The sequence below is a fragment of the Anser anser genome (genome assembly GCF_964211835.1).
Source record: "Anser anser genome assembly, chromosome: 3".
In the NCBI taxonomy this organism is placed as follows: domain Eukaryota; kingdom Metazoa; phylum Chordata; class Aves; order Anseriformes; family Anatidae; genus Anser; species Anser anser.
The window spans coordinates 45,610,640-45,637,720 of record NC_139722.1 but is presented as its reverse complement, the minus strand read 5'-3'; the positions used below and the strand labels follow the sequence as shown (position 1 = coordinate 45,637,720).

At 33.9% G+C, this 27,081-nt stretch overlaps 1 protein-coding gene across 5 annotated transcripts in view; it reads left to right on the top strand.

Moving 5' to 3' along the window:
* ASCC3 (activating signal cointegrator 1 complex subunit 3) overlaps window positions 1-27,081 on the top strand; it is a 282,651-nt gene that overhangs the window by 57,832 nt on the left and 197,738 nt on the right. For all 5 annotated transcript variants that reach the window (XM_083831844.1, XM_083831841.1, XM_083831842.1 and 2 more), the window contains exons 9-10: window positions 18,870-19,070; window positions 19,522-19,662. In XM_083831844.1, the coding sequence (XP_083687970.1) occupies window positions 18,870-19,070; window positions 19,522-19,662 (342 nt within the window). The remainder of the gene's footprint in view (window positions 1-18,869; window positions 19,071-19,521; window positions 19,663-27,081) is intronic.

Below are 27,081 nucleotides of genomic sequence, written 5' to 3'. Positions count from 1 at the left end.
TGTTTTCATTTGCACAAGAGTAATTTTAGGTATGATATATATTTCTCTTCAGTTATGTGATTTTGGTTATATTGTCAGCAGTTTGGGTGCAATCTTTGACTATGTAACATGCACGCTGCAAAATGGTGTGTTAAATTTAATCCTCACAGTCCTTAAGGTTAGAACTGAGTTCATAATAAGGACTTCATTTATGTTTTGAACTTCTTGCCAAAAGCTAAGCCTATGGATCATGTAAGCTGAAGTAACATTTTAAATGTTTTAAGTATTATTTTAAATTATTTGCATTTTTGTTACTCACTTAGGTTGGCATAAACATAGGCTGAGAAGACCAGAAATGTATTCCTCTAAATAACAATTCTAACAAATCCATTTTAGCCAATTTGTAGACTTATATATTATTTTTTTTTGGTACAAATATAAGGCAGAATGGCGAAACTGGACCAACACTAAAGGGAGAAACCATGACTTGAACTAGCACAGGCCTTAATAGGAAGCTCTTATTTATAGGTTTGGCAGTGTAATCAGGATATATCTTCAGCTGCACTCTAGAATGAAGAAATAACATATTTGTATCAATGCAGTATATTTAGGTTTGGCAAACTATTATCTGAAACCTTATGGCTAGAATAGAGATGCTAAAATGAAACTCATGATTGAAACTGGCAAAAATCCAAATTCTTGCAGCTACCATTCCTACTTAATTCCTTTATGTACTGCAAATATGAGATCAAGTGGCCAACCTTTCACAATTTAGCAGCCATAAAGTATAAGATATCATCTGTCATAAACTGCTGGCAATAGCAACAGTTTTGATACCCCTACTTTTCTACACTATAGTCTGTGCTGCTTCACCTCCTGCCACAGTCTAACAACTCCATGGGTGTCATCTCATTTTCTTTCTTTCCTACCCGTGTTGAGTGGGGAGCAGCAACTAGTGCTTTGCGTGGAGGATGCCGCACTGCTGCTCAGGAGCATCTCCGGTGTCGTCAATGGCAGTGGGGCACCACACGTCCTGCTAGAAGAGTCATGCAAGGGAAGGAAGTGTTCTTGCTTAACCGCAAGGCAGTAAATTCCACCCCCAACTCAATTTGTAGATAACTATTATTCTTGGCATTTACTGGTATTTGGAGAGCTGTGTTTTCACCATAGTATGAGCGCATGCGGCTTTTAAGTAGCTAGTCGGTCACACCAGTTAAATCTGAGGAATTACAGTACTATTACTTACAAAAAGGGCATGTTAGCTGGGTTGTTTCAATAACAAGAACTTAAAAAAATTGACTAAGTGCAAGCGTAGATTTATTAGCTTTGGGTGCTTGACATGCAGCTTGACTATTACTGAAATATATTTTTGTACTTACTATAAAGGTGTTCTCATACCAGCCTTTTTGCCAAATAAATGTACCTCTAAAGTCATAAACTCAGGTCAGGCAGAGTTCCTGTTAAACCTGTTTTCACAATCTTGTATCTAACAAATTACTGTTGGTGAAAAATGACTTCAGGGTTTTACCTAAAGTGGGTATTCAGTGTAGGATTTATTTCTTTGTTTCATGCTGTAGCCATTTCCTTTTACTAACACTACTTAATGGTCTAAATAAGTGTTTTTTTTTTTCCTCTGCATTATGTGAAGGAATTATTACAAAATCAATATTCCCTTTTTCTGTAATGTTTTCTTGCTTTTTGAGTTATACAAGCAAGCCTATTGAATAGAAGTACAGAAGTTCTTTGCATAAATTACATTTTTCAAAATTACATTTTTCACATCCAGAATGTTTGACCATTTATTCCAAAGCTGATATCAGAGTATATTTCATTTCCATATTTTTCAAATAGCAATTGCCGGTTGGACTGTTTTTTTCAAATATTTCTAGTTTTATTGACATTTTGTTAGTTATCCAATGAAAGTATACTTAAAAATTGCTCTGAAGAAAGCTTACAAGTTCCATAATTATTAGTCCCAACTTAAGAAAAAAAATGTAGGTCTTGCTACAATGTTTTAAAGAGCTGGTAATGTATATTAGGAATTGTTGTCTGTCTTCACCTTTCATGAGTGAGGATTCTAGGGAGGTTAAATGTGCAATAACAGGTTAACAAGAATATTGCAGTTAAGATTATACACTTACATTAATCTTGAGGCCTTCTGGCTTCATTTTATTCAGGATATGATTTAATTAATATTTTAGAATACTTATTAGAATTCATACTTTAGAATTCCAATGTCAGTATTTACAGTTTCTGTGTCAAATTGTATGAATATCTAACTTCAGGTTATCTGAGGCTTCTATGCATTGTTCTGTTTATATTGTCTGAGAAAGTACGATTTCTGTGCCTGAAAGCACATAAAAAGATGTGCTTCATGCCGAACCAGCAGTCTGTGGTCTGTATTGTGTAAAATTATCATCTTTTGCATCAGGAAAGTCCTGTTTCTTACTAGAAGTAGTTCATTACTTCATCACCAAAAAAGATCTGTTGCCATGACATACAACCTGTAAAGTGGAATTCTGGTCTCAAAAGTTGTTTGTAATCCAAAGCTGGAGAAAGGCAGAACAGGGCTCTAGAGGTTGCATTGTGACTTCTGACTTTTCAACAGCGTCAAGTGGCTGGCCACTAATTCACGACTGGAAGACACTCACTATACTTGAATTCAGCTCATAGAATGTAATCGTTTTTAAAAATGTGCTTCACTTGACTGTACCTTCCAGATTTTAGATATCACTATAGGATTTCCTGAATGCTAATAGTTCTTTTCCTTTCAGCAATAGAAAACATCTGCCCATCATGACAAATATTTGCAAAAAATATTTTCAAAAATATTCTCACGTTATAGAAATACTATGACATCATTTATAACATTAAAGTCTATTTTTCTGGATTAGTAAAACTTTTCTGTTAGTTTAAAAGGTCTCTTTCTAATAGGATGCTCTTTTTTGGTCAACAGAATCACTGATTTTATTGCCTTCCAGATTATTAATCTGATTTATTTTAAGTAACACATTTTAAAACAAAACTTATTTAAATATTTAAAAAAAAAGACTGAAGTAGACTTGAGATTATATCTGAAATACATAAATACATATACGGTACAGAGATAGCAAGACTTCGAATGCTGTAGTACAACTTTGAAATAATTCTGGAATGAAATGTGATTTTCTTAATTTATTGATTTAACATGGCATGTGCACAGTTCCAGCAATGCACAGTTCTTGGGAGCAAAGCCTGGAAGGATGAGTAATTACAAATACTTGCCAACAGCCATGAGTTAGAGAAGTTGAAAACTAACATTGTAACGAAAGATTAGAAAAGAAGTAGATATATAATCAAATACAAATATGTAATTGATAAATATTTTACAGATGGAAGATTTTGTCTGATAATCTGAGACTGCCATAATAAACATGGTTCTCCCTATATTTGTCTCCTGAAATGAGGGTATTTTTGCATTTCTGAAATCTGTATCACAATATATAAAGTAGGTTTCCTAAAACATCAGAATAATAGCTTAATGCTATTAATGCTTAGGAGGGAGAAAAGAATGAATTATCTCAAAAGATGTTGGCTGAGGATAACGATTTTCTTTTTTAGGGTAATGATAGTAAAACAGAAGAAAGGAAAGTGTTTAATAACTAGGATAATAACTGGGATAGTGATATCAAGGCTTTCTAAGAATACGAAATCAAGAAAAATTGACTTTGTTACGAGTTTTAGCAAAAAAACAACTTTTTTTTTGCTTATTCTGATATATCTCGTGTGTGTGCTAGCTTGTAAGAGCTGAGTGAAATATTGGATGTGTTCATTTCTTAGCCATTTCATGAGGTTCCTCTAGAACACTGTATTTTGTAATTTGCAATTATTTTTAAAGTATTTTGGAATTCTGTGGTACCTGTCAGTAAGGATTGTAGTATACTGTTAACATTCGAAAACTGTGATTTTTGACTTGGCATAGAGATACCTTTGATGCTATTGTAATCTTTGAGAGAACCTGTCTGTTAATGCAGGATAAGAAAATTGAAACTGTTCTGAAACATCACTGCATTAGGTAAGTGTGGCATGACTGGCATCTTTATCATAATCCGTGATGTTTCTTCAATTCTCAGTCTGAGATTATCATAGATGTATAAAAACAAAAGCAACCATACATAAAATTTATATATTTATTATGTGTATATATGCAACACATACAACCCACATGGTGTGTGTGTGTATATACGTATTTCCTATTAATCCATAGGTGATTTTTGAAGTTAAAGATGCTTTTTACCAGACTTGTCACCACTGGCACTATTTTATATATCCTCCTCCTCTATCTCCCTCAGCTCCACAGAGTTCTAGGTTTTTTATTTTTCAGTAGAAAAAAAGACCTGTATATAAAAAAGGAGATGAGTAGGTAGGCAAAAAAAAATCTGTGTCCCTTATAGAGATGTATGTGGGATGCAGAAAAGAGAGGAAGATTGTGAGTAATTGGGGAGGGACAAGAACTGACGTATCATCTTGTCAGATCTTATGAAGCACAAAAAACAGCTTTCCATGGAGCAGCAGACCATACATACTAAAACTATCTGTGTCAGTCCACCATTGTTGAAGTAATGCCAAAGTTCATCTCTTTTGGGATGAGGAAGAATGAACATAAAGTGGATGCTTTGTGCTGGGATCTGCATTTGTGGTATCGTGAAGAGGCTACCAAGCCTGGTAAAGCCAGAGAACTACCAACAATTCCTACTTTTTCCTGTAAGGTCGAATGAGGCTGTGAAAAGGAGACTTGGAAATAACACAAGGGACTTTGTCCCTTAGAAAGATGTTGAAGGGGTTGGGAGTGCAGGTAGTATTCTCCTCTATCTTCGCAGCTGAAGGTTGGGACCCAAGAAGGGGATGAATGGATGCAGTGAATGACTGGCTGCATGGCTGCTGCCATGCTCAGGGCTTTGGGTTCTATGATCTTGGACACACCCTTGATAGACCGAGCGTGTGGATGTTGTAGACATCCATTTGCATCCACATTTTCAGATTGTACAGTGTCTCCCTGATTAAAAAAAATAACTTGCAGTACAACCTTTTTCTTACTCCTAAACAGTGTTCCCTCCGTACAATGTCTTGATAGGCTCACAGGAGTTTTTTTTGTTTTGGTCTGACATGGTGAATGTTTGATTCTTTTGAAATGAGACTGACTGAAGGTTTCCTTTGTCAAAGAGCCTCTTAACATCTTAGGAGAAGTTTGGCAATTGTGTTACCTGAACAAGGTAGGATGCTATGAAAAACTAATAAACATGCTCTGTGTGTGTTTAAGCATGTTTTTAATTTCAAAGGCTTGACATTAATGAAAACATAAAGGAAAAAAAACTGTTTAGCATAAGTACAGGCAGAAAAAATCCTCATGAATTTAAAATAGCATTTTCAAATGTTCTTTCATTAGTGAAGTTGTAACTGAAACTTAAACAGATATTCGCATTTACAGATATTCTGCTTGTTCTAAGTACTAATAATGTGCAACTTTCTTTAATGTAAGCAGCTGTGTAAAATCCAGGTTATCACTTCATAGGACAATTTCAAAGACAAGAATAATTCATTGACAATATGGGTCAAAGGATAATACTGAGCATTATTTATATTAGTGAATATAAAGAATTTAATTTCTTTTAGTCCTTTAAACTCGTATGTCTGTGTATGAATTACTATGCAAAATTTGCTGAAAAATGTTATTTATTATGCAACTCTCACAGTGAGTCTTGCATATTCTTGCAGTTAATTGGGTTTTTGGTTGTTCTTGTCCCTTACATGCTAATAACAAATGTGAATAGACAAATGCACTTTTTAATATTAACATGAAGTAAAATTGACAGTCTGACTTGAAGAAAACATTAAGCCATTTTCATTTTCTGCACGGCTGCCAAGTGTGTGTATGTTACCGAGTGCTACCTCCTGAAATTGTTGAAAATCTGATGGGAACACTTACAAAGGTAAACCAGTAAAGGGCACCAGCTGCTGAAGAACACCTGCTGTGAGCCACTGTGGGAATAGATGCATATGCCTGTAGCTAGAAGTAATCAAAGTGTCTACTTTTACCTGTCAATATTTTAATTTGTGTAAAGATTCAACCAATGAAAGTAATTTTGAATAACTAAAAAAATAAAAAAGAAAAAGAAAAAAATGTGCAGAAGAGTTCAATAGGAGTCTGTGGAAGGTCCTCATTGAACTACTATTGCATGTCTTTTTTTAGTAAAAAAAAAAAAAAAACAAACAAAAAAAACCAGATATGGCACCAAAAGTCTCAGCTACACTGTGCTTACTAAAGGATGGAGACAGTATGGAAGAGGTTACGGAAGAGGTTATGCTACTGAAGAGCAGGTTTCCAGTTTTTGTGTGGCTTATTTCGAGAGATCTCAAGAGGGGGAGTTACGAGAATGTGTATTTCTTGATTCATTGCAGCTTATTTGATTTGTTGAGGATGGTAATACACCCGCCTACACACTTTTGTGTTGTTTTTTTTAAGAATCAGAAGTCGCTAGAGATATTTCCCAAATATATATATATTTAAAGCATTGTATTTCTTTTCTTTTGATGCTTGAACTTTGCTTGTTCCCACACGGTGATGACTTTACCACACGAGTTCAGCTTCCCTCAACTACCTGTTGTTTTCATACAGTAGATCAAGTAGAACAACTTCTGGGAGTGCTGCTGATTTCTTTGGGATTTGTGAGAATAAGATTGCTGTATTCTTTTAGGAAAAAAAAAAAAAGGACTGATTGTGCTTGAAGTCTTCTCCAGTACAATTCAGAAAAAAAGTCATTTAACATTTATATGGTAAAAGAGTACTCCCTTCTTGGTTAGCAGTAGTGTGAAATTATCTAAAATTAAGAACAAAATTGAGTTGTAGAAAGATTATGACACCAATATTTATTCCTCCAGGAATATTCTTTCTTTTTCCATTCTCCCATTTTTATTTCATGGGTGAAAGATATTACTAGTTTCACCTATAATTACCCTTCAGAGTAGTCCTTTAGTTTTTGTCTTCTTTCTTAAGCATCATTAGGAAGAAATAGTTTATATGTTAAGGGAAAACTAAAGTAAATAGTTTGAAAATATTATCCAGAACCGGCTTCCACATGAACAGTTATAATATCCTGGTATGCATAAAATAGGATTGAATTAAGTAGGATTTTTAACAGGAAAACAACACTGGAAGATATCTGTATTTTAGAAATATATAATAATGTCATGCTGTCACGCTGTTCTCCTAAAGATAGTAGGTTTAAACTTACTTTCAAAAGAAGGCAAGATTTAGGATGCCAGTTGTGATGTTGGACTGATTGTAAATTCAGTGACTTATTTGTGTTTTAAATTTTGTATAGTAAAAAAAAATCACCATGAAAAATTCAAGAAGCATTTTGGATGCACATTTTCTACTGCAATTTAACTGCATGTATCTCAAAGAAATCCAACATTCTGGTTTACAGCATTTTTTTCCACTTATACTTAATCACTGTAATATTTGAAATCCAATTATACTTACCTGCTGACGTTGCAGCTGTTATGTTTGTTGACCTCATTAAATTAGAATAATAAGTGAAATAATTAAATTGAGAAAGCAACTTATTAAATGTTCATTTTTCATTCTTTAGAGTGGTACATTTATGTCTCATTAACTAAATATAGCGACTTTTTTTTTGTAAAAAAGCACATCCAGAGATCTGTAAAGTTTTTAATGAAAACATCTCAAAGTGTTTTTAGTCACTTCAGTAATTAAGACTAGGCAGTAAATAATGTGCTTCTGATGTGTGCTGTTAGTGTATAGCCATTTCTCAATGAAAAGTCCTAGTATGAGCGTGGAAGAAGAAAGCAGTAGTCTGTTTTACTTTGATGGCATACCTGAAAGAAGACACGTTGGTTCTTGGGAGTAATCAGTCTTCGATTTAACGAAAAATACAGAATAGCATTTTAAATTCTATTTAAAATTACACTGAAGACCAAAATTATTTTTTAAGAAATGTAATTTCAAAGTGAGAACTTTCAAAGATGAGGGAAGAACCTATGCTAATTGTGATTATGCTATAACATTTAAAAGCTTAGCTCTCACTGAAAATATTTTACACAATTTTTAGTTTGATTTTAATATTTGTCTTTAATCAGCACAAATTTCAGTGCTGACCTTGAAACGTGAAATCTCTTATGTAGGATATGAATGTCCCACGTCTTTCAGCAATGGAAATGGAACTGAGATTGTCAGCCAAGGGATTCTGCTAGAATTCACCAAATAGTTTTTAAATGTTTTTAAAAGGTTTTGGGATAGAGGAGCCACTTCTTATCTGAAGGACTATGCATATCAGATTTGCAATTTCCATTGACCTCAGGGTCACATGGTAACTGCTACCAATGGAAGTTTAAAATTTTTAAAAGAGTAGCTGTTGTCTGCAGAACAGCAGGGAACAATAAGTAATGTCTAATCTCTTAGGGAAAAATGGATTTTCTAACAGATTTTTCTGTGGTTTTGTATCTTAGTAGTTCTAGCAAAATACTTTTTCAGAATTCTAATTGGAAAATTGTAACTATCCTACCAATTACTCTTTCAGTTAGAATATTGGAAGTGAACGCATCAGATAAGAGTGGAGTTGTTTTTTTCTTTTCATGTGAATAAATTGGTGTGTTTTGTACAACAAATAATAATTTTACTAATTAATAGAATTTCTATCCTCTGTAGCATGCTGGAAATCAATCTGGAGAATGGGAATAGGAACTTTTCATTTACAGTAAATAAAGTATAAAGGAAGAAGTTCTTTAGCCATTCACAGGAATTACTTGTAATTGAGGGTAATGTAATGAAGGAAACTTCTGTACACATATTCCTCCTTCTCAGCTTTTGTTCTCTGAATACGAAATAGGATGGAAATATTCCTGAGTCATCTGAGACTATGTAGGAGTTAATTTCCTGTGTTCCTGATTTTTGCCTTTGCTCAAACATCTAAAGCTTTGTCCTTCTGGACCTCTAAGCATGAGACTGCTTCCCTGCCATGCATACCCCTTAGGTGGAGTCTTTTTGGCTTACTTGTTATCAAATGTATCTTTAAGCTAAGCAAGAATGCCTCTCTCGTTTTGCATCAGTAATTTGCCTACATCAGGAAAGAGTGTTTTGCATACCAATAGCTACTATAGCAGTAAAATAAATTTAACAACAAGTCTGAAACAGTTGTAACTTGCAGCATATATTCCTTTCAAAGTATATGCAATAGTTCTGTTAAATCTCTAGTGCTGCTTGCAGTGCAAGGAATATTTTTTCATCATTTTTTCAGGTTTTGCAACTTCCTAGTTTTCAGTGTCTTAATTTTCCATGCTTCTAAACTCTGAGACTTGCTGAATGGAAATGCTCAGATGCAACCCTTTCAAAGATTTTGTGTCTCTATCCTGACCCGTGCCTCGGTTGCTCATAGGGTCCATAGGATGGACTAAATTTTGATCCTTTTCATCTGATGTCTGTCTTTGCCCTATGGTTACCATTTTCCAGATTTGGACAAAGACGAACTGCTGTTTTCTTTCAGTACTGCCCATACCTACTAGATTTTCAGGTTATCTGGCTAGGCTAGTTGCAGTAGCCACACTATTTTTTTGAGATGTATTTATGTCCTCATCAGTGCTTCTTTACTCTACTGGTAATAACCAACTTACTGCTTAGAAGTGTGATGGGGTTTAGTTTTTGTTTGTTTTAATGCTAGTAGTAACCCATTTATACAAAACTGCAACAAGAATGGGAAAGGAAGAAATACATTATGTGACTCTTGATATGATGCAGTTGTTTCAGAATTCTTCCCATTAGTTCAATAAATGGTGATTTATGCAATAATTCAACTTTCAAAAAGTAGTTTGTGTGTACTTTCATATCACATCTTACAATCTATTTGAGAAAAGGTAGCAAAAGCCATTTTATATTGGTTGCATAAAAATACTTAAATGTTTATTGTGTTAGTAATGCTTTCCTCACCAATGGCCAAAATTGGTGTAATTCCTTTCATGATGTCCTCATTCTCTTTGCTTTTTATTTGGGCAGTGTCTGTATTCTTGAACAACTAGAAAAAGGTTTTCTGTCTTAACTCTTTGATTTCTTCCCCTCTTGTTACAGTTGAGACAGTTTGTCTCAAACAATGATTTTCTCTTCCCTTTTAAAGAGACTCACTGAGGTTTCCCAGGGGCATAAATAAAGGGAGAGATATACTCTTGGGTCTGCTGATAGCATCCTTTAGTTGTATACAACCTTAAGAAGTTATCGGACTGTTTTCTCAGTACACCAGTTTACTGTTTTCTCAATACATCAGTTTCATCATAGCTCCATCTCCATCTAGAACAGTCAGGGAGATAGTGGTAGCTGATGCCTTAATACACAGCAATCCAGGTGGAACCTTGGTGTTAAGGGTACCAGTATTTTAAAAGCTTTAAACCTCACAGTGACTTGTTGTATTTTGTTCTTCCATGTGCTTAGCTTTGTGTATTGCATAAAGTTATTTTCAAGTTATTTTTAAATTGCAAAGAAATGAAACTATCTTTATGTGATACCTTTTAAATCTGATTAAATGCCAGCAAATTGAACTCAAGTTCTTCTATTCTCCTAAAATTTTAACTTTTGATGTTATTAGGAAATGCCGCAACTGTTGCCAATTTTCCTTTTGCTTTTTCCCTATTAGCTGCATATTTCAGGGTAACTTTTGTGCATAATTTATAAATGACATCAGAAAGCTCTAACAGGAAGCTGTGTTCCTATCTATGTTTTGTTACTGTAATCTGGAATAATTCTCTTTGACGTTAGAAAGATGCTTTTGAGTGTAACTCAAAAGTGTAACTGAAATCAAATTTTGAATGCTAAATTTAAGTACCTTTACAGTGATGTTGAAATAGTTGATTTTATGGATAAATATTTCTGAAACACTTTGCTATCCATTTCCTCAAATCAAATCACCAGAGGGTATAATCATTCTGTTATATTATTACTAGCCTGAAGAACACAACAATTCACCCAGTGAGGGAAGGAGAGTCCCCAAGCCTTTTCAGTGTTTTCTCTCAGAGTTGTGAAAACCTTGGAGAGCCTACAGTGCTTTCACATCACTTCTGTCAATCTCACTTTGGATTTATATATGCAAAGGTTTTTGGTTTTATCTGTACATTGAACCAAAAACCATTAGTATAAATCAGTGGTTGACTAATTCAGGTAACTATAGAAAAGGTGTGACTGTTGCAGTTGTATGTATAGCGTAGCTCATCAAGAGAATAGTTTAGATAATGTTAGTGGCAACGCATCTATTGACTTAAACGATTTTTGTCCTGATTATTTATGGCGTGTTAACTTTTAGCTGTCATGTACGAAGTTAAATATTTTTCCAGAAACTCTTGCTTTCACACAAATCTTTTTTCCTTCTTCAAGAGAACAGATGGTAGAACTGATTATTTTTTCTTAAATAAACATGCATTTTTTGTATTCTTTAATTTTGTTGTTGTTATTGTTCCAAGGAGTGCCTAGAAGGAGTCCAATAAACTACTAGATTTCAATGCAATTCATTTTTTAATGGAACTGTTCTGGAAGGAGATGGATTCTTCTTTAATAAAAGTTTGATTGTTGAAGAGCACTGGTATGAGCTGTCCAGAATTTTCATGTTTCTGGGAAGTGAATAAATTTGTTAGAGAAATAACAGTTTCAGAATCTTGGCAAACACGAACTCTGAAAGTGTGGAGGAGAAATATTTAATCAAAATTTAAAAACAGCATTACAAATTAAAAATGCAATAATTTTCATAGTTTGTGTGCTATGATTTCCTTCCTTCCTAATATCAGACAGGATTTCTCAAATATTATCCCAGAGTCAACTAAGCAGAGGTTATCCTTTTGTATATAATGAATATATATATATTTATATTTTTTTTTCTCTAGATACTTATTCTTGTGTACTCTGTTAGAATTCAGGAAGACTACTCAGTGTTTCATTTAATTTAATGACACTAGTATTACTTAAAAGTATGAAAGTTTCCCCAATTTTTCATTACTACTTTGACTTAAAAACTTAATGCATTATACAGTGGTTGTGATGACAATTTTAAAAATCAACACTACATAGTGTTTTTTTCTAAAAGATAACTAAATTCAAATTAAAAATAAATTTGTGAAAGTCTTGTGGTTTGTGTTTTATACGAGATCAGAGTATTTTTTACCCTTGTGGTTCATTATCTGTCACTTCTATGAATTTCTTCTGGTTCCTTAATCTAATTAAGGGGCTGAATTACCCGATGTGAGAGAATTATTAACAAAAAAGGAGCCAGACTCTTCTCAGTGGTGCTCAGTGACAGGAAAAGAGGCAGTGGGCACAAAGTAAAACGTGAAATTCCATCTGAACACAAGAAAATGCTTTTTTACTGTGAGGTGCTCAAACACTGCAACAGGTTGCCCAGAGAGGCTGTGGAGTCTGCATTCTTGGAGATATTGAAAACCCTACTGGAAAGAGTCCTGAGCCAACTGCTCCTAGATAACCCTGATTTGAGCAGGGAGTTGGACTGGATCATCTTAAGAGATCCCTTCCAACCTAAATGATTCTGTAATCTGCGATCACTGTCAACAGTGACTTGGATAGCCATATCATGCAAGATTTGCTCTTATTTTCTAGTCCAGATACTTCTAGCATATAAGGCTTTGAAAAGAGCTTATGGTTGTTTTTTTTTTCCTGTGCCTTTTGTTTTTTTGCATGTCTAATGTTTTTTACTGCAAGCTTCCTTTATAGCACATAACTCCACAGCTACTGCACATTGGGTGAGATACAATTTTTACTCACTTGAAGCAATTGTAAAGCTGATGATGGCCCAAAGTCAATCCTAAACTTTAGTTGGTACATTTACATAACTTTCATATCTTTATTTATGCCACTTGTTCCTAAAAAAGAAAAAAATAATTGTCTCCCCTAAGTCCAAGTAAATCTCACTATTATGGATTGGTGCTAAAGGGAGCTGATCAAACAATTAAGAAGCATTATGCAGTGTTTCTTTTACATGTTGGGAGCTTTTGCTTAAAATCTATATCTGTACTTTGAAGGAGTATTTCCCTCTTCAGAGCAGGTAGGAAATTGTGCTCTCAAATATCACAATTTCTCGCACGTGCCTGGTGACAGGACGAGGGAGAATGGGCTAAAGTTGCACCAGGGGAGGTTTAGGTTGGATATTAGGAAGAACTTCTTTACCGAAAGGGTTGTTAGGCATTGGAATGGGCTGCTCAGGGAAGTGGTTGAGTCACCATCCCTGGAGGTCTTTAAAAGATGTTTAGATGTTGAGCTTAGTGATATGGTTTAGTGGAGGACTTGTTAGTGTTAGGGCAGAGGTTGGACTGGGTGATCTTGGTGGTCTCTTCCAACCTAAATGATTCTGTGATTCTGTAACCTTTGTGGTATATATATTAATGTTTCTAAATCTCATGAGCTACCACCTCTATCAAAGTAAAATATGGAAAGTATGATCGGGAGAGGGTATTCATGGAAGTCCCCAAGTGTACTTTGATTAACAAAGTAGTATTTACACTAGCACAAAAGTGCTATGAGTATATAAATGCATAGTTACAAAGTAAGGAGACTACTGAATGTTCATAATTTGGAATGATAGTGTGAATATGTTTATAAAAATGGATATGTGCATGTGTGTATATATCTGTGTATGAGCATGCATGCATAGATGCATGTTTTTACCAACAACGTTCTAAAATACAGCAAAGGAGAAGTGTGACCTTGAGATTATTTACATATCACGATGAGGGACATCTGAACTACATTTTCTGAGGTTCATATATTTTCTGTAAAACAGCATGGATTAGTCACATTATTTTTTAATTGGAAGAACAATAAAATGACTGACTGCAGTATGGGGCTTGTTGCATCTGAAATATACGATATTAAGATATATTAAAAGTGAACCAAATAGTAGAGAAAATACTAGAATTTTAAACTTGGTTTATAAGTGCAGTAGATAATCTTTATGATAAATGGGTAGTACAGCAGAAATCATCATTGTAGGAAGTTTATTTTAGATTGGTTTATGCTATGGAAATTAGGACTAGATGTCTAACATTTCTTTGTTTCATACTATGAAAAAAATTTGTATTATGTGAAAATTGGAAAAAAAAAATGAATGCGGAGAAGACAAAATCTCTTTTAGAATGAAGAATACTAGGGGAATGTCCTGTAGATAAATCCTTAAAATATGATAATTCTGAGGAAGATAATACCAAAACACCTTTTCTGGATAAATTGCTAATTAAATACGTTGTGGTTTGTTTTTTTGTTTTTCTTCTAGTGCGATATTCTAGGTAAATTAGGTAGGACACCTTATGTCTGTGCACATCAAGATTGAATGTAAAGCTGCTACTAAAACGCTATCATTGTGCCTTGAATTTGGCTTAAAAGCACACTGGGCCACTAAGTGAAAAATTGTGATACAAAGATTAAAGTGATCCTGAGAATTAACAGATAACCTAATTTTTTAATGGAATTGGAATGCCTTTTGTGCTGCATGAGAGAGAGCACTATGAGAGTGCATGAGAGATATATGCTTAGCAAGAAAAGATGAACATCATCTTTTGTCATAGTCATAGAACCACAGAATGGCTCAGGTTGGAAGAGACCTCAAAGATCAGCTAGTTCCAACCCCCCTGCCATATGCAGGGTTGCCACCAACTAGATCATTTTGCCCGGGGCCTCATCCAGCCTGGTCTTCAGGGATGGAGCATCCACAACCTCTTTGGGCAACCTGTTTCAGCGCCTCACCACCCTCTGAGTGAAGAATTTCCTCCTAACCTCTAACCTAAATCTCCCCTCTTTTAGTTTAAAACCATTCCCCCTCATCCTGTCAATGTCTGATTGAGCAAAAAGTTGCTCTCCATTTATTTTATAAGCCCCCTTTAAGTATTGAAAAGCTGCCATAAGGTCACCCCGGAGCCTTCTCTTCTTTAGGCAGAACAGCCCCAGCTCTCTCAGCCTTTCTCCATAAGAGAGGTGCTCTCTCATCAACTTCATACCCCACCCCCCAGACCCGTTCTAACAGATCAACATCCTTCTTGTTCTGGGGGTCCATATTCATTAAATATCATATTCATATCGTGTCATATTCATTAAATTCTGTAGAAGGAACTACAAAGATGGAGTTGGTCTGGCTAATGAATTGCATGTCTAAAGCTGTGCCTATAAAGTCCTGATGGTCTGTGTTATTTATGACAGCCAGTGGGTGTTACTACTGTGTTGTTCAAGCAGTTGTCGGTTGCTGACTGAATCATATGGACTCATTCATGAATTTTACTTCAATGACTTAAATAATTTTTCACTTAATAGTTACTTATTTTTGGATTGCCTATGGAGCACCAGTATGCAAAGATCTTCTTAATGAAATGACTAATTTGGAATATCTTCATTAAGTGTATTCTTATTTTCTAAACAATGTGTTGGTTATTAAAATAAGGAAAGATATTTGACATTCATATCAGAGCAGCCTTGAGTATCTCTTGGAACGAGTTGCTTCTTTCTGATCTCTTACATTGATTCATGCTTATGTAAAAACCATCTTATGCAAAAAAAAAAAAAAAAGCAAATCTTGTTGGCTTGTCAAACTGTGGATTTCTATGCACACTATTGCATTTCTTCTCATACTGTCTGTTTTCCTTAGTTATTTTTAAGAGTTGAACTGCTATTTTTGGATTATACTCTTAGCTGTACTTACTGTTTGGAATAAACTGAGATTTTGGGGAAAGGTAATCTGTAATATTTTTTCAACCAAATATAGAGTTAATCTAAGGAAATCTTCAGATACTATTTTCTCTGGAATTCCTTTCTCTTAACAGCTTTTTCAATCCTTCATATGTTCATGCAGAGTCACCTTTCGAAGACTGTGTTGGCTGTATATTGCAGTTAGGACTATTGTGCATTGATTTGTCAGTCTGCCTTTTTTCTTTTGAGTTTCTTGAAAATTAATTAGTATGTTGAATTAAAGTCTAGATTCTGGTTTAAATGTTGCTATTAACAAAATACTTCTAATTATTAACCAGGCTTTTATGAGTTTTGTTTTTTCTTAGTAATTATTCCGCTCTTAATGTTCCTTTAAAAATAAATAAATAAATAAAGTTTGAATGCTTTTTCTAACTTGTTACACATCTTCCAATGGACTTTCTGTAGAAAATTTACTGTTGCTTACCAAGTCTGTCTTAATCCACAGTGTTACTATTTTACAACAGGAAAATAGATGGGAAATTGTTTTTATTTATCCAAACAGATAGATGTATTTTGTTACCAATTACATGTTCCAGGTCTATGGTATATGTATTTTTTACCAAATGTAGTGACAAAATATGTCTTAAATTGCCTGTTTATAGAACCTGGAACAATGTATATAGGCGGTAGTTTAGGAAAAAAATAAATACTTTATTTAAGGGTATTAAGGAATCACACAGTTGTAAGGTGACTTGTATGTGTAAAGCTATGCACGTTCGATTATGTGATTATAAAAAAAATGCTGTAGTTCTTTTCTGAAGATACTTAACTGCCTAAATGAAGTCAGGTTTATGGTTCTGCTTTAATTCAAAAGCTGCTTCTTTAATACATGTATTGCGCTATGTAGTATTTTGTTGATTCAATTATGTAATTGCCAAACTCATGTTTGAGTTTCCCTTCATATATCATTTATTATAAACACTATGAAGTGTTAATAAATAGCTTCTAAATCCAACTGAGTGGAATGGAATGGAAAAAAAAATATACAACTCTTTTTTCAAAGACCTGACAAGAAATCTCAAAATGAAGCAGCCAGGCAAATTACAAACTTAAAATCACCAAAGAGGCTGTAAAAACAGTCAATTGAACTCTGATATCACTAATGTAATCAGCAGGTCTCCAAGAAGCCCATTAACACTTCAAGTAGTCTCATTCATAATGATTAAACAAAATTTGAAGATGATACACCAAGTAAACATTACGTATATAAAACAATGCAAAGCAAATAAGATTTCACCTGCAATCTTGCAAGCAAATTAGACTGTAAAAGAATACTAGTTGTGAAGACTATTGTAATCCTGAAATTCGTCCACTTAAAGAATTAAAGACACTTGATGAAAAGTTGTAGAAGTATTGTATGCACTGTATACAATTTTTTCTTCAACAAAAACACTTAACGGTTTAGAATAGATATTTGAAAATATTTTAGATATGCATAGATATCTCAATATTAGAAATACAACCACAAACCTTGATTTGAGTGGAACTTGTTTTTTCAGTGTTGTGAGTTTTCAACCTGAAAGTTTTGCTAAGACAACGGTACTGCTAAATTTAAAAGTACCTTAATTAAATAGAAAGTGTTGTTGCATAGTATTTTCATTGAGTTTTATATCAATTAATGTTGTTTTTTAATACTTAAAGTTCTCTAGAATAAAACTGTAATCGGCCAATCAGCAAATGTCATTCCTCCACATCTATAAGTAGAGCTTTGTCATATACTCTGAAAAGGGTGTGTTAAAGTAAATTTGGAATTTGCATCTCAGCTTCTCACAAGGCTACTAAGAAGTTGAAGCAAAATGGTAGACCTAATTTTTTTTTTTTTTTTTACAATTAAATAAAATGGTTAATTTAAATAGCCAATAAAGCCCTCATTGTTAAGCTTGCATTACTTCAGGTAGTAAGAAACTGGGTGATGATTTATTTTCTTCTGTAAAATAGTATTTGAAAGAATATTACTTACCATAGCAAACATCTGTACATTAGCTGAAGAGCCTGTAATAACAGAAAGAGATCTTCAGAAGGTGCTTTCAGGACTGTTCCTTACAGTAAATTTGTACTTCTGTGGTTTCCTACAATTAAAATAAAAATGGTAATTTTCAAAAATATCAGTATTATATGTTTAATGATTATTAGTAAAAGCTGTGCAGGTAATGAAATCTGTAGAAGAATGGAAATAATTCTGTGTCCTGCACTCTCTTCTAAGAGTCTGTGAAAAGTAAATAAAAATGCAAAGTTATTAGCAAATTAATATTTATCTCTTAAGGATCTTTGATTCTGTTGCAGAAGTTTGTAGGATCTTGAAATACAGGAATTGTACCTGTCTACAGCAGTTCTTTCTTAGCAAAAATCTCTTTTCAGAGAGACCAAGAGGAACAAAGCAAATAATTTTTAAATTGAGTTTTCAATTTATAAGATTTAAACATGTACTAGACTGTAATGACTATAATCAGCTATATTAACTAAACTTTAAATTTTTCAAAACATTCTTAAAGCTTATTTTATATGTACAAGTTTTAAGGTCTCTATGGAGGATGTAATTTTATTTTTATTTTTTGTACTATTGATTTAAACAGTTAAAATAGTAAGATGGATATTTCTTCAGAATCAGAGAAGGTCATTACTGTTTTTTTTGTCTGTATTTATATAATAAAATTTATTGCACAAAATTAATCACAAGCCATTTTAAAGACCATGTGTTTCTTCAGCAGGTTCCTGTGTATTGCTGACTCTTCTTCTGTTTGAGTGGTCATAGTTTATCACCTTAGATTTAAAGATATATATTCTACTACACTGACTGTTGCTGCTTTACTGATGTTTAATTATTAATAGTTAATTATTTTACTGTATGTTAGTTTTGGTCCCAGACTTTTTATTAAGAATAAGTGAAATGATGAAATAGCATCTGACTGAAGATTTTAGTTCAATTTAAGAGAGATTATGCTGCTACGTTTTGTTTTTCTTATAGATACAAAATTTGAGGGCTGGAAGTGGTAGCCTCAGAATAAAAGGCTTGGAATAATAAATCTTGAGTTTTGTTACCATGCGTTCTGTTTCTTATAATTTCTACACATACATATGAAAAATGCAAAATACGTGTATTGTTTGTTTTTAACAGATTGGGCAACTTGCTTTTAAAGGCATGAAAAGACTAAACCGAATCCAATCTATAGTTTTTGAGACTGCCTACAACACAAATGAGAACATGTTAATTTGTGCGCCCACTGGAGCTGGGAAGACCAACATTGCTATGCTGACAGTCCTTCATGAAATTCGCCAGCATGTTCAGCATGGTGTTATCAAAAAGGATGAGTTTAAGGTAAGAATTTAATGAACCAAATAACTGCTTTTTAACTGGTGAAGTAAAACCCATTATATGCAACATGAAATTGGGAATTTTCAAGAATATTATATTTTTCCAAGTTGAAGATAAGGGTAATTTTGATTTACTTCATTACTCTTCAAGTTTTTCTTTTTTCTGTTCTAAAAATCTTATTATGCAAGGGAAAAAGCTATGAAAATGCATTTAGCTTTGATGCAGAACCAATTTTCAAAGTGATGAGGCTATGTAAACAAAATCCATTGTTCTTTCAGCTGCTGCATGCTCGTCCAACAAAGATAACTACTTTTCATATATCACTATTAACATTTTTCACTGTGAGTGCCTGGCATCATATTTCACAATAAGTTGTGATTTGTAATAGATGCCACGAAACAAACGACATTGTGGGGTTTGCTCGTTTATCAAGTGAGTGTCCCTTTGGTTACAGATTGTATATGTTGCTCCTATGAAGGCTTTGGCAGCTGAAATGACAAATTACTTCAGCAAGCGTCTTGAACCACTAGGTATTACTGTGAAAGAGTTGACTGGTGATATGCAACTGTCAAAAGGTGAAATTCTGCGAACACAGGTATGCTTAATATTTGAAAATATTGTTCTTTGTACTTTTGTATTTTTCATAGGTATGCCGGTGTTTTTCTTTAACTGTCGTTATGAAAGTGTTAGTGAAGCAGCTGAAACATTATTACTGCATCTAATTATGTTGGTTATGTTCTAAAATGTGACATTTGAGAAGCAATTCAGAGCAATTAAAACGCTGATACATTTGAAATATCTTAAGCAATGTGCTCATCAAACTTTGGGGGTTCTCCCATTCAGTTTCACAGCTATGCCTTGAAATAGACCCTAGTGAGCCACTTCTGTATAAACTTCGAATAACATCATACCTGATTTCCAGCTTGTGAACATTAGTGGATTATGCCTACCCTTTCAGAATTGTAAGACAATAGTTGCATTTGCAAGAACATGACCTTCCTAAATTCAGATTTGGCATTCTTTAATAACAGTATTTGAAAAGTTGAAAGTCTGGTCGGAAATGATAAATTGAAAATACCTTAATAACACCTTAATAATATCACTGCAAATATATACAAGTGATACATACTTTCTTTAAAAAATAAAATTAAAAAAATTGTAGGTTCCTGTAAATGGCTAATCTCACTTTTCCTCATTTGTTCATAAAAGGAAAAGGAAAAGGTATCACTAGGCTAAACCTTTGATCATTCATAGAAATTAATCAATTTTGAATTTTTAGCTTTGTAAATAGTATTGTCTAGATGGAGATTTTTATGTTTTAGCTGATACTTCTTGTCATATTAATTTTAGGCAAATGCTATTTGTGTCTGTGAAATATCACTTCCCCAAAATACTGACTTTTTATCCGTTCTTAAATAGATAAAATGTTTTTTGTAGTTACCTTTCTTCGGTAAGACTAGAAAAATCTCTTTGCATAGCTAGTAGATATATCTGTTTGTAATTAATAATCAAGAGGATCACTGCAGTCATCTACTTTGAAGTCCTGCATAACAGTTTTCATCATTAGAATATCAATATGCATGCATATTGATGCACAAGGACAAAATAATGTGATAACCAATAAATAACAAACCCATATCTGTAATTAAGAGCAATGTCAGAATTACTTTGAAACACCACCTGCCCAAAATTTATATTTACAAGGTGAAAAAGTTTTCAATAAAGACTTTTTAATAAATTATTTACATAGACCAAATTGTCATTTCAAATTACTTCCGGTTCTTTTTTTCCACAATAGTTTTTGGCTAGGGCACACAATGCAGTAGATCAGAGTTTTGACAGTAGAAAGAGAGTATGTATAATCACTAGTAAACCTAAAGTGACCGTGGAAAACCCTGCTCTGAAATACAGTGATCTAAGAAGGGAATGAACGTAGAACAGAAAAGTGCTAGTTCCTAGTTTGCATCATAATTCATAAAATCTCACCGCATTACGTAAAACTGTGCTTACATCCAATAAAGAAGTAAGGAAAAGAAAAAAAAGTAATTTCAGGTGTCATTAAGAAATATGGATGGAAAATGGTTTACAGAGTGAAGATTTTATTTATTACTTTAGCAATGGGAAAATATTAATATAAACAAAGTATTAATTTAGAGCATAGTTACATAGTAATTTAAGTTTAGCAAGAGACTCTGCTTCATCATGCTCTCCTATTTTAATCCAAAATACCACCCGCTAATAGTATAAATATTATTTTTCTTTGTGGGAAGAGGTTAAATTAGATTTGTGTGCAAAAGTCCTGAAGAACTGGCAAGGTTATTTTTTACCTAGTAAAATTTTTTTTTTCATGATACAGACAGATCCCATTGCTTTGAAATTCATCTTTTTATGTGAAGTTTAATAGGGATAGTACATACAGTTTTGGAGGATAAAAAACAGGAGTAAGATCATCAACAGAAGCAGATGCTGGCATTTCATGTTGGATCACTGTTTCAAAACATTGGAGGTTCTCTTTTTAGGAGACTGAATGCCTGATCTAAATCTTCTGTGACTGTAGACTTTTGCCTCTTTTCTGAGCGGTTGAATTTTCACCATCTTCGTTTTCATTCTCAAGTGAATCAAATCAGTCACAATGAAGGATAGAAGAATGAGGTGATTGTCAGGTGTTAGTTAGAAGTAGAACTTCAGTGACAGTCCTGATAATTTTCTCCTTTCTTCCCATTCATCATGCTTCATCCTTCATACTTTGTGTATTTAAATTTGTGTATTTTGTAAGTCATTACTTGCATCTGTTATGCTTATTCTGATGAGGAAAAATTGCTTTAGCTGACAAATTGCTAACTATCTCACTTCCCAGGAATTCATCTTTAATTAATGGAGTCTGCCTACAGGAGTCTGTAGACTCTGCCTCTAAATTCTCTACAAATATTTTTAAATATTGAAAAAGTTAGCCAGAAAGCATTTATAGTATTATGCATGAGATGATTTTGCTTCCATATTGTTCCATACTATGTTTTGAATATTCTGTCATTCTAAAGCATACTTCAGAACCCAACATTTCTAAAAAGGTTGTGGTTTGTTTTTTATTTTTTTGGTGGTGGTGATTGCCTTTTTTTTTTCTTCAGTAATGAAATGCCTTTAAAGAAATCCAGATAATTGTTTTGTTGACCCTTCATACAGCCTTCTAGCCTTCTCCCTACATCATGGGCAATGAACTATTATTTATCTACCTATAAGATGAGGGAAGCTGGATAAAAACTGGAAGACCCAATTTCCCTTAATGTTTCCATGAAAATTAAATGTAAATATTTAATGTGTCATTTTAATGCTTCAGAAAAAATAGATCCAGAGTCCATTACTAAATATTTTTTTTACATAAATGTTTCACTGAACCTGGGAACAGAAGAAAATGAACTTAGTACAAAAAATAAATAGCCCTAGCTATTGTACTAGTTCTGCTAAAGAGTTTATGTTACACTTTTTAAAATGTCTATCTTAACTTTTTTCATGGTTTAAATAAAGATGCATTAAGTTTTTACTTTTCATTTAAAAAATAAATTAAAAAAAAATCTGGGGAAGTGTATTTCTCTGTAGTTTTTTTTCCTGTCAATTTTTTCTCTGTTTGTATATTGACTTTCTATTATCTAGGAATAACTGATGCTTAAATATCAAATAAACCACTAATGACATTAAGTCTACTTTAGCTGTGATTTATTGTTTGGTAAGTTGTTTTTGGTATGTTAGTCTTAGTGTTTAAATGAAAAATACTAGAGAGTAATAAATTGCATCTTTTGCTGGGTAGCATTTGAGATAATACAGTTTTACGTTTTTTTTTTCTTTGTTTTGTTTTTAAGACAATGGATTATTTGGGTGATTGGTCCATTTGGACTTTAAAGTGTGTATATATACAGCTACTCTGTTTTACATAGTCTGGAAAATTATATAACAACTTCAGAATCAAGTTGTGAGCTTTCAGATCATCTATCTCTGAATTTGTGTTTGCAACAAATATAGTAGTAACAGTTATCTTCCGAAACTTCAGAGAATGCAACTAGAATTGGAGCAGTATAGACATGTAATGCAATCACCAAGTCTGAAGGCATTGTCCTTCACTGGCACATAAGCATATGATTACTCTTAACTTTTGCAAACCTGTGGCAGCAGCTAGGGAGTTGCAGAAATGTCTTCTGACCTAAATAATTATTAACTTTAAAAGATTGTGGGCAAAAATAAACATGTATAAGATAATTTATCTTTAATGTTTTATACATACATAACGAGAAACAAAATTAAGATCCTTGGCATAACCCAGTGGAAATTTAGCAAAAATTTCTTCTACCTGTATAAACCTTAATAATAAAACAGCCTTTTAAGAGTTTTATTTATTTTTTTAAGGAAAGCTATTATACTATTCTATTGCATCTCCAGCTTCTGTAAATGTTCATGACTCTTACACTAGTACATCAGCAGTTTTATACAAGATTTGTTACAGTATGATCCTTGTCTATGGTTAGGGTCTAAATTCAAATGAGTACATTTAACCAAGACTGACATTTTAGAGTTGAAATAAATTTTCTATCATATTTTTACTTTACTTTGTGCTTCAGGCATGCAGATATAAGCCAAACTTCTTTTACTGGGCCTGTGTCTCTTGCCTTGGAGGCTGTCAGCCTGTTGTGAGCCTTGCTCACTAGAGATACATCTTAATGTTAAGGCCAGATTATCCATGCTTTCTCTGTTGCTAAAATTACGTAGTAGCTGATAAACAAATCTGGTCAACATTTGAAAGCAGGCTAATTTACCCAGTCTATAAACCTCTCTATATCTCTGTTCCTTCCTTCTCATATTCTTGGAGTTAAGGGGATTCAGGGAGCAGGAGGATCAAGAGAAGGAAATTTATTATCTTTAAAATAAATATTATGTGAAAATGAATCAAACTATTGTGTCATAATTCTCCCATTTCTGCCCTATTGAATACTTTTTCTTTTGTAACTCTTGAAATATAGACTTATTTTTTAAGTAGCAGGTGTTTCCATTTTTGTTCTTGTTGATCAAGAAAATGATCTTGCAGAAAGCAAGGTTATTTATTCAAAAATATTATTATATTTCCTGTAGTGTTTACTCATTGCTAAAGTACTTTAACATTCAAAAATAAAAATAAAAATGTATGCTTTTATGGAAGTACAAGGCAGTACCTGTCAACATTAGCCTGCCAACCTTCACAGAGACAGACATTTCTAAAATTTTAGTTTTCTGCATGCCTCCAAATACCTCTGCCTTTTTTTAAATCATGGATTTGATAAAAATTAATTCCCTACCCAGTGGAAGAAAAGGGGTGCTGGAAACAAACTGTGTATCTGATCTTACTCTGTTTCCAACTTAGTGTTTTTAAACATTTCTGTTTAATACAGCTAGGAAGTAGGGTATTGGGAGTGGCATTCACTCATTTAAAAAACAAAACAAAATAAAAACTTCATAAACTTTTGTAACTTTACAACTCTGGAAAAATTTCAAGATACTCAAATAATTCAAATTCAGAACCTAAATTTGTAGTGTCCTGCATAAATGAAATATGCAGAGGCATAAAGTGAAAGATTAGACCATCAGTCAGTGCAGTGTAGCTAAATATATATATATATGTATATATGTATATATTAAAAAACAGGTGATGGGGAAAGAAAGTTGCTAAACCTGACCTGCTTTATCAGGCAGCTAGCTGTCATGTGTTCCCCGCTAGTTAGCCTGTGTAAGGTAAAGTTGCGTTCAGAGTTGATTGTTTCTTTCTCACAGTTTATGTAAAAAGTATCTTAACGTTTTGTTAAGAAACAATCCTTCAAAGCTTTAGATTTGAGAAGTAACAGCACTTTCATTTGCCAAGTGCTGAATGTGTTGAAGAGCTTGAAAATATGAATGATTTACAAGATACCAATTAAGGAGGAAAAAAACGCATCAAGAACTAAACAGTTACGAGGCATCCATGCCCAGATGCTGGCAGGGGGCTGCAGGGCTCTTCTGTGAGGAGAGGCTGGGGCTGCCCCGTGCCAGTCACAGCCATTTCAAGTCACCTCCAGTGGCCCCACCGCAGGGCATGGCCAGGCCCAGCAGCCAGGATGGCAGACCCTCAGGGAAAGAAGGCTTGAGGAGGGTAAAAACACTGCACAGCAGTTGTGAGAAAGAGAGAGAGAGAGAAAGAAAGAAAGGAGTGAGGAAAAATGTAAGAGAAACAACCCTGCAGACATTACAGTCAGTGAGGAAGGATGGGGAGAAGGTGCTGTATGTGCCTGAGCCAATATTCCCCTGCTGCCACTGGAAGTTTTGGAAGAGACCACAGTGGAGCAGGTATTTCCCTACAGCCTGGGAAGACTAAGGTGGAGCTGACATCCACACTGAAGTTAGGTTAAGTAAACTGTGACCCATAGAGAGGAGCCCACACAGAAACAGGTTTATCCTGGCAGGAACTTTGGCCCTTAGTCCACAGGTATGCTGGAGCAGTGTGTTCCTCGGGGACTGAAGCCCATAGAAAGGACCCACACTGGAGTAGTTCATGTAGGACTGTGTTCTGTAGGATGGACCCCACACTGGAGCAAGGGAAAAGTGGGAGGAAGAAACAGCAGTAACCAAGTGTTATGTACTGACCACAGCCCCCGTTCCCCATCACCTTGCACCGCTTGGTGCATCAGGAGGTAGAAGACTTGAAACAAAGTGGTGAAGGTGAGCCTGGGAAGAAAGAGGCTTAAGAGGAAGGGTGTTTTAAGGTTTGTTTGGTCTGTGTTTCTATCCTACTCTCTTTTAAATTGGCAATGAATCAAATTAATTTTCCCCGAGTCAAGTCCGTTTTGCCTGTGACAGTAATTGGTAAGTGACCTCCCTGTCTTCATCTCAGCCAGCAGGCTTTTCTATCTTATTTTCTCTCCCTGTCCTGTTGAAGAGGGGGAGTGAGAGAGTGGCTGGATGGGTCTCTGGCAGACAGCCAAGGCCAACCCAGAACAAATGTAGTTGTAGTTTTAGGTGTGGTGTTTTGTGTTTGTGTTTGTTTTTTTTTTTATTATTTTTTTTAATTGAACTTAGTTTTAGCTGATTTTTAAATTAAATGTGTTTGTAGAAATTTTAACTTTGATATTTTAAATCCAAGATAAATATTTTATTAGCTTATTGCAAGTTTTATATAGCTGTGGTTTTTTTTATTTTAGCTATCTATTTATACTAAAAATAAGACTAGTTTAGAACAAAAAGGCAGTTGTTATTGAAGAGCATGAGTAATACAACAGTACTGATAAGTGTTTTTGAAAACAGCAGTGTTGCAAATGAAAAGAGAATTTGTGTATGCTACATTTGCATTGGCAAATACATTTGTCTGATTACTGCACAGAATGCTTTTCTTGAGGAGAGGAAATAGCCTGAAGGACTGAATGTATTCTGACATCTCAAAGATTAGCTGATTAATTGTACTTGTGATGGCAAAGCAGAAGTGAGAAGTGAAGCAGAGACCACAAAAGCATCAAAGCTGAATAGGGCAAGCAGTTCTGAGAACAGCAAATGGCATCAGGACCTTTCAGTAATATGGATGATCAGTGTGATAGATTCTGTCAGCTGATAGACTGTGATATTAAGTCATGAAGGCTTTATTCCCTGTTGGAATCTGATACTAATAAAATGGAATAATGCTTTTTTCTTAAGTTCTTATCTGTAATATAAAACTAATCAAGTCTGAAACTATTTGAAGCAAAAGAGGGCTATAAGCTTGGTGCTTTCTATTTCATCTACAGCTTGCTTTTTCTTATACTCTTTTTCTCATTTCCTGCACATTAATAAGGTATAGAGATGGTTCTGGGTAAAAGCAAATAGTGAGCTTGATTCCTGCTGCTTTTTTTTCCCCATGGAAATAAAAATACGTAAATTTTGTTAATTTTTACTGTATTATATTTTGTGATATCGGTGTATATATGTGCTTTCCATTTAATGTATATAAAAAGTCCACTGTTAGAACCTTATGCGTGTAATAAAGGAGTTCTCT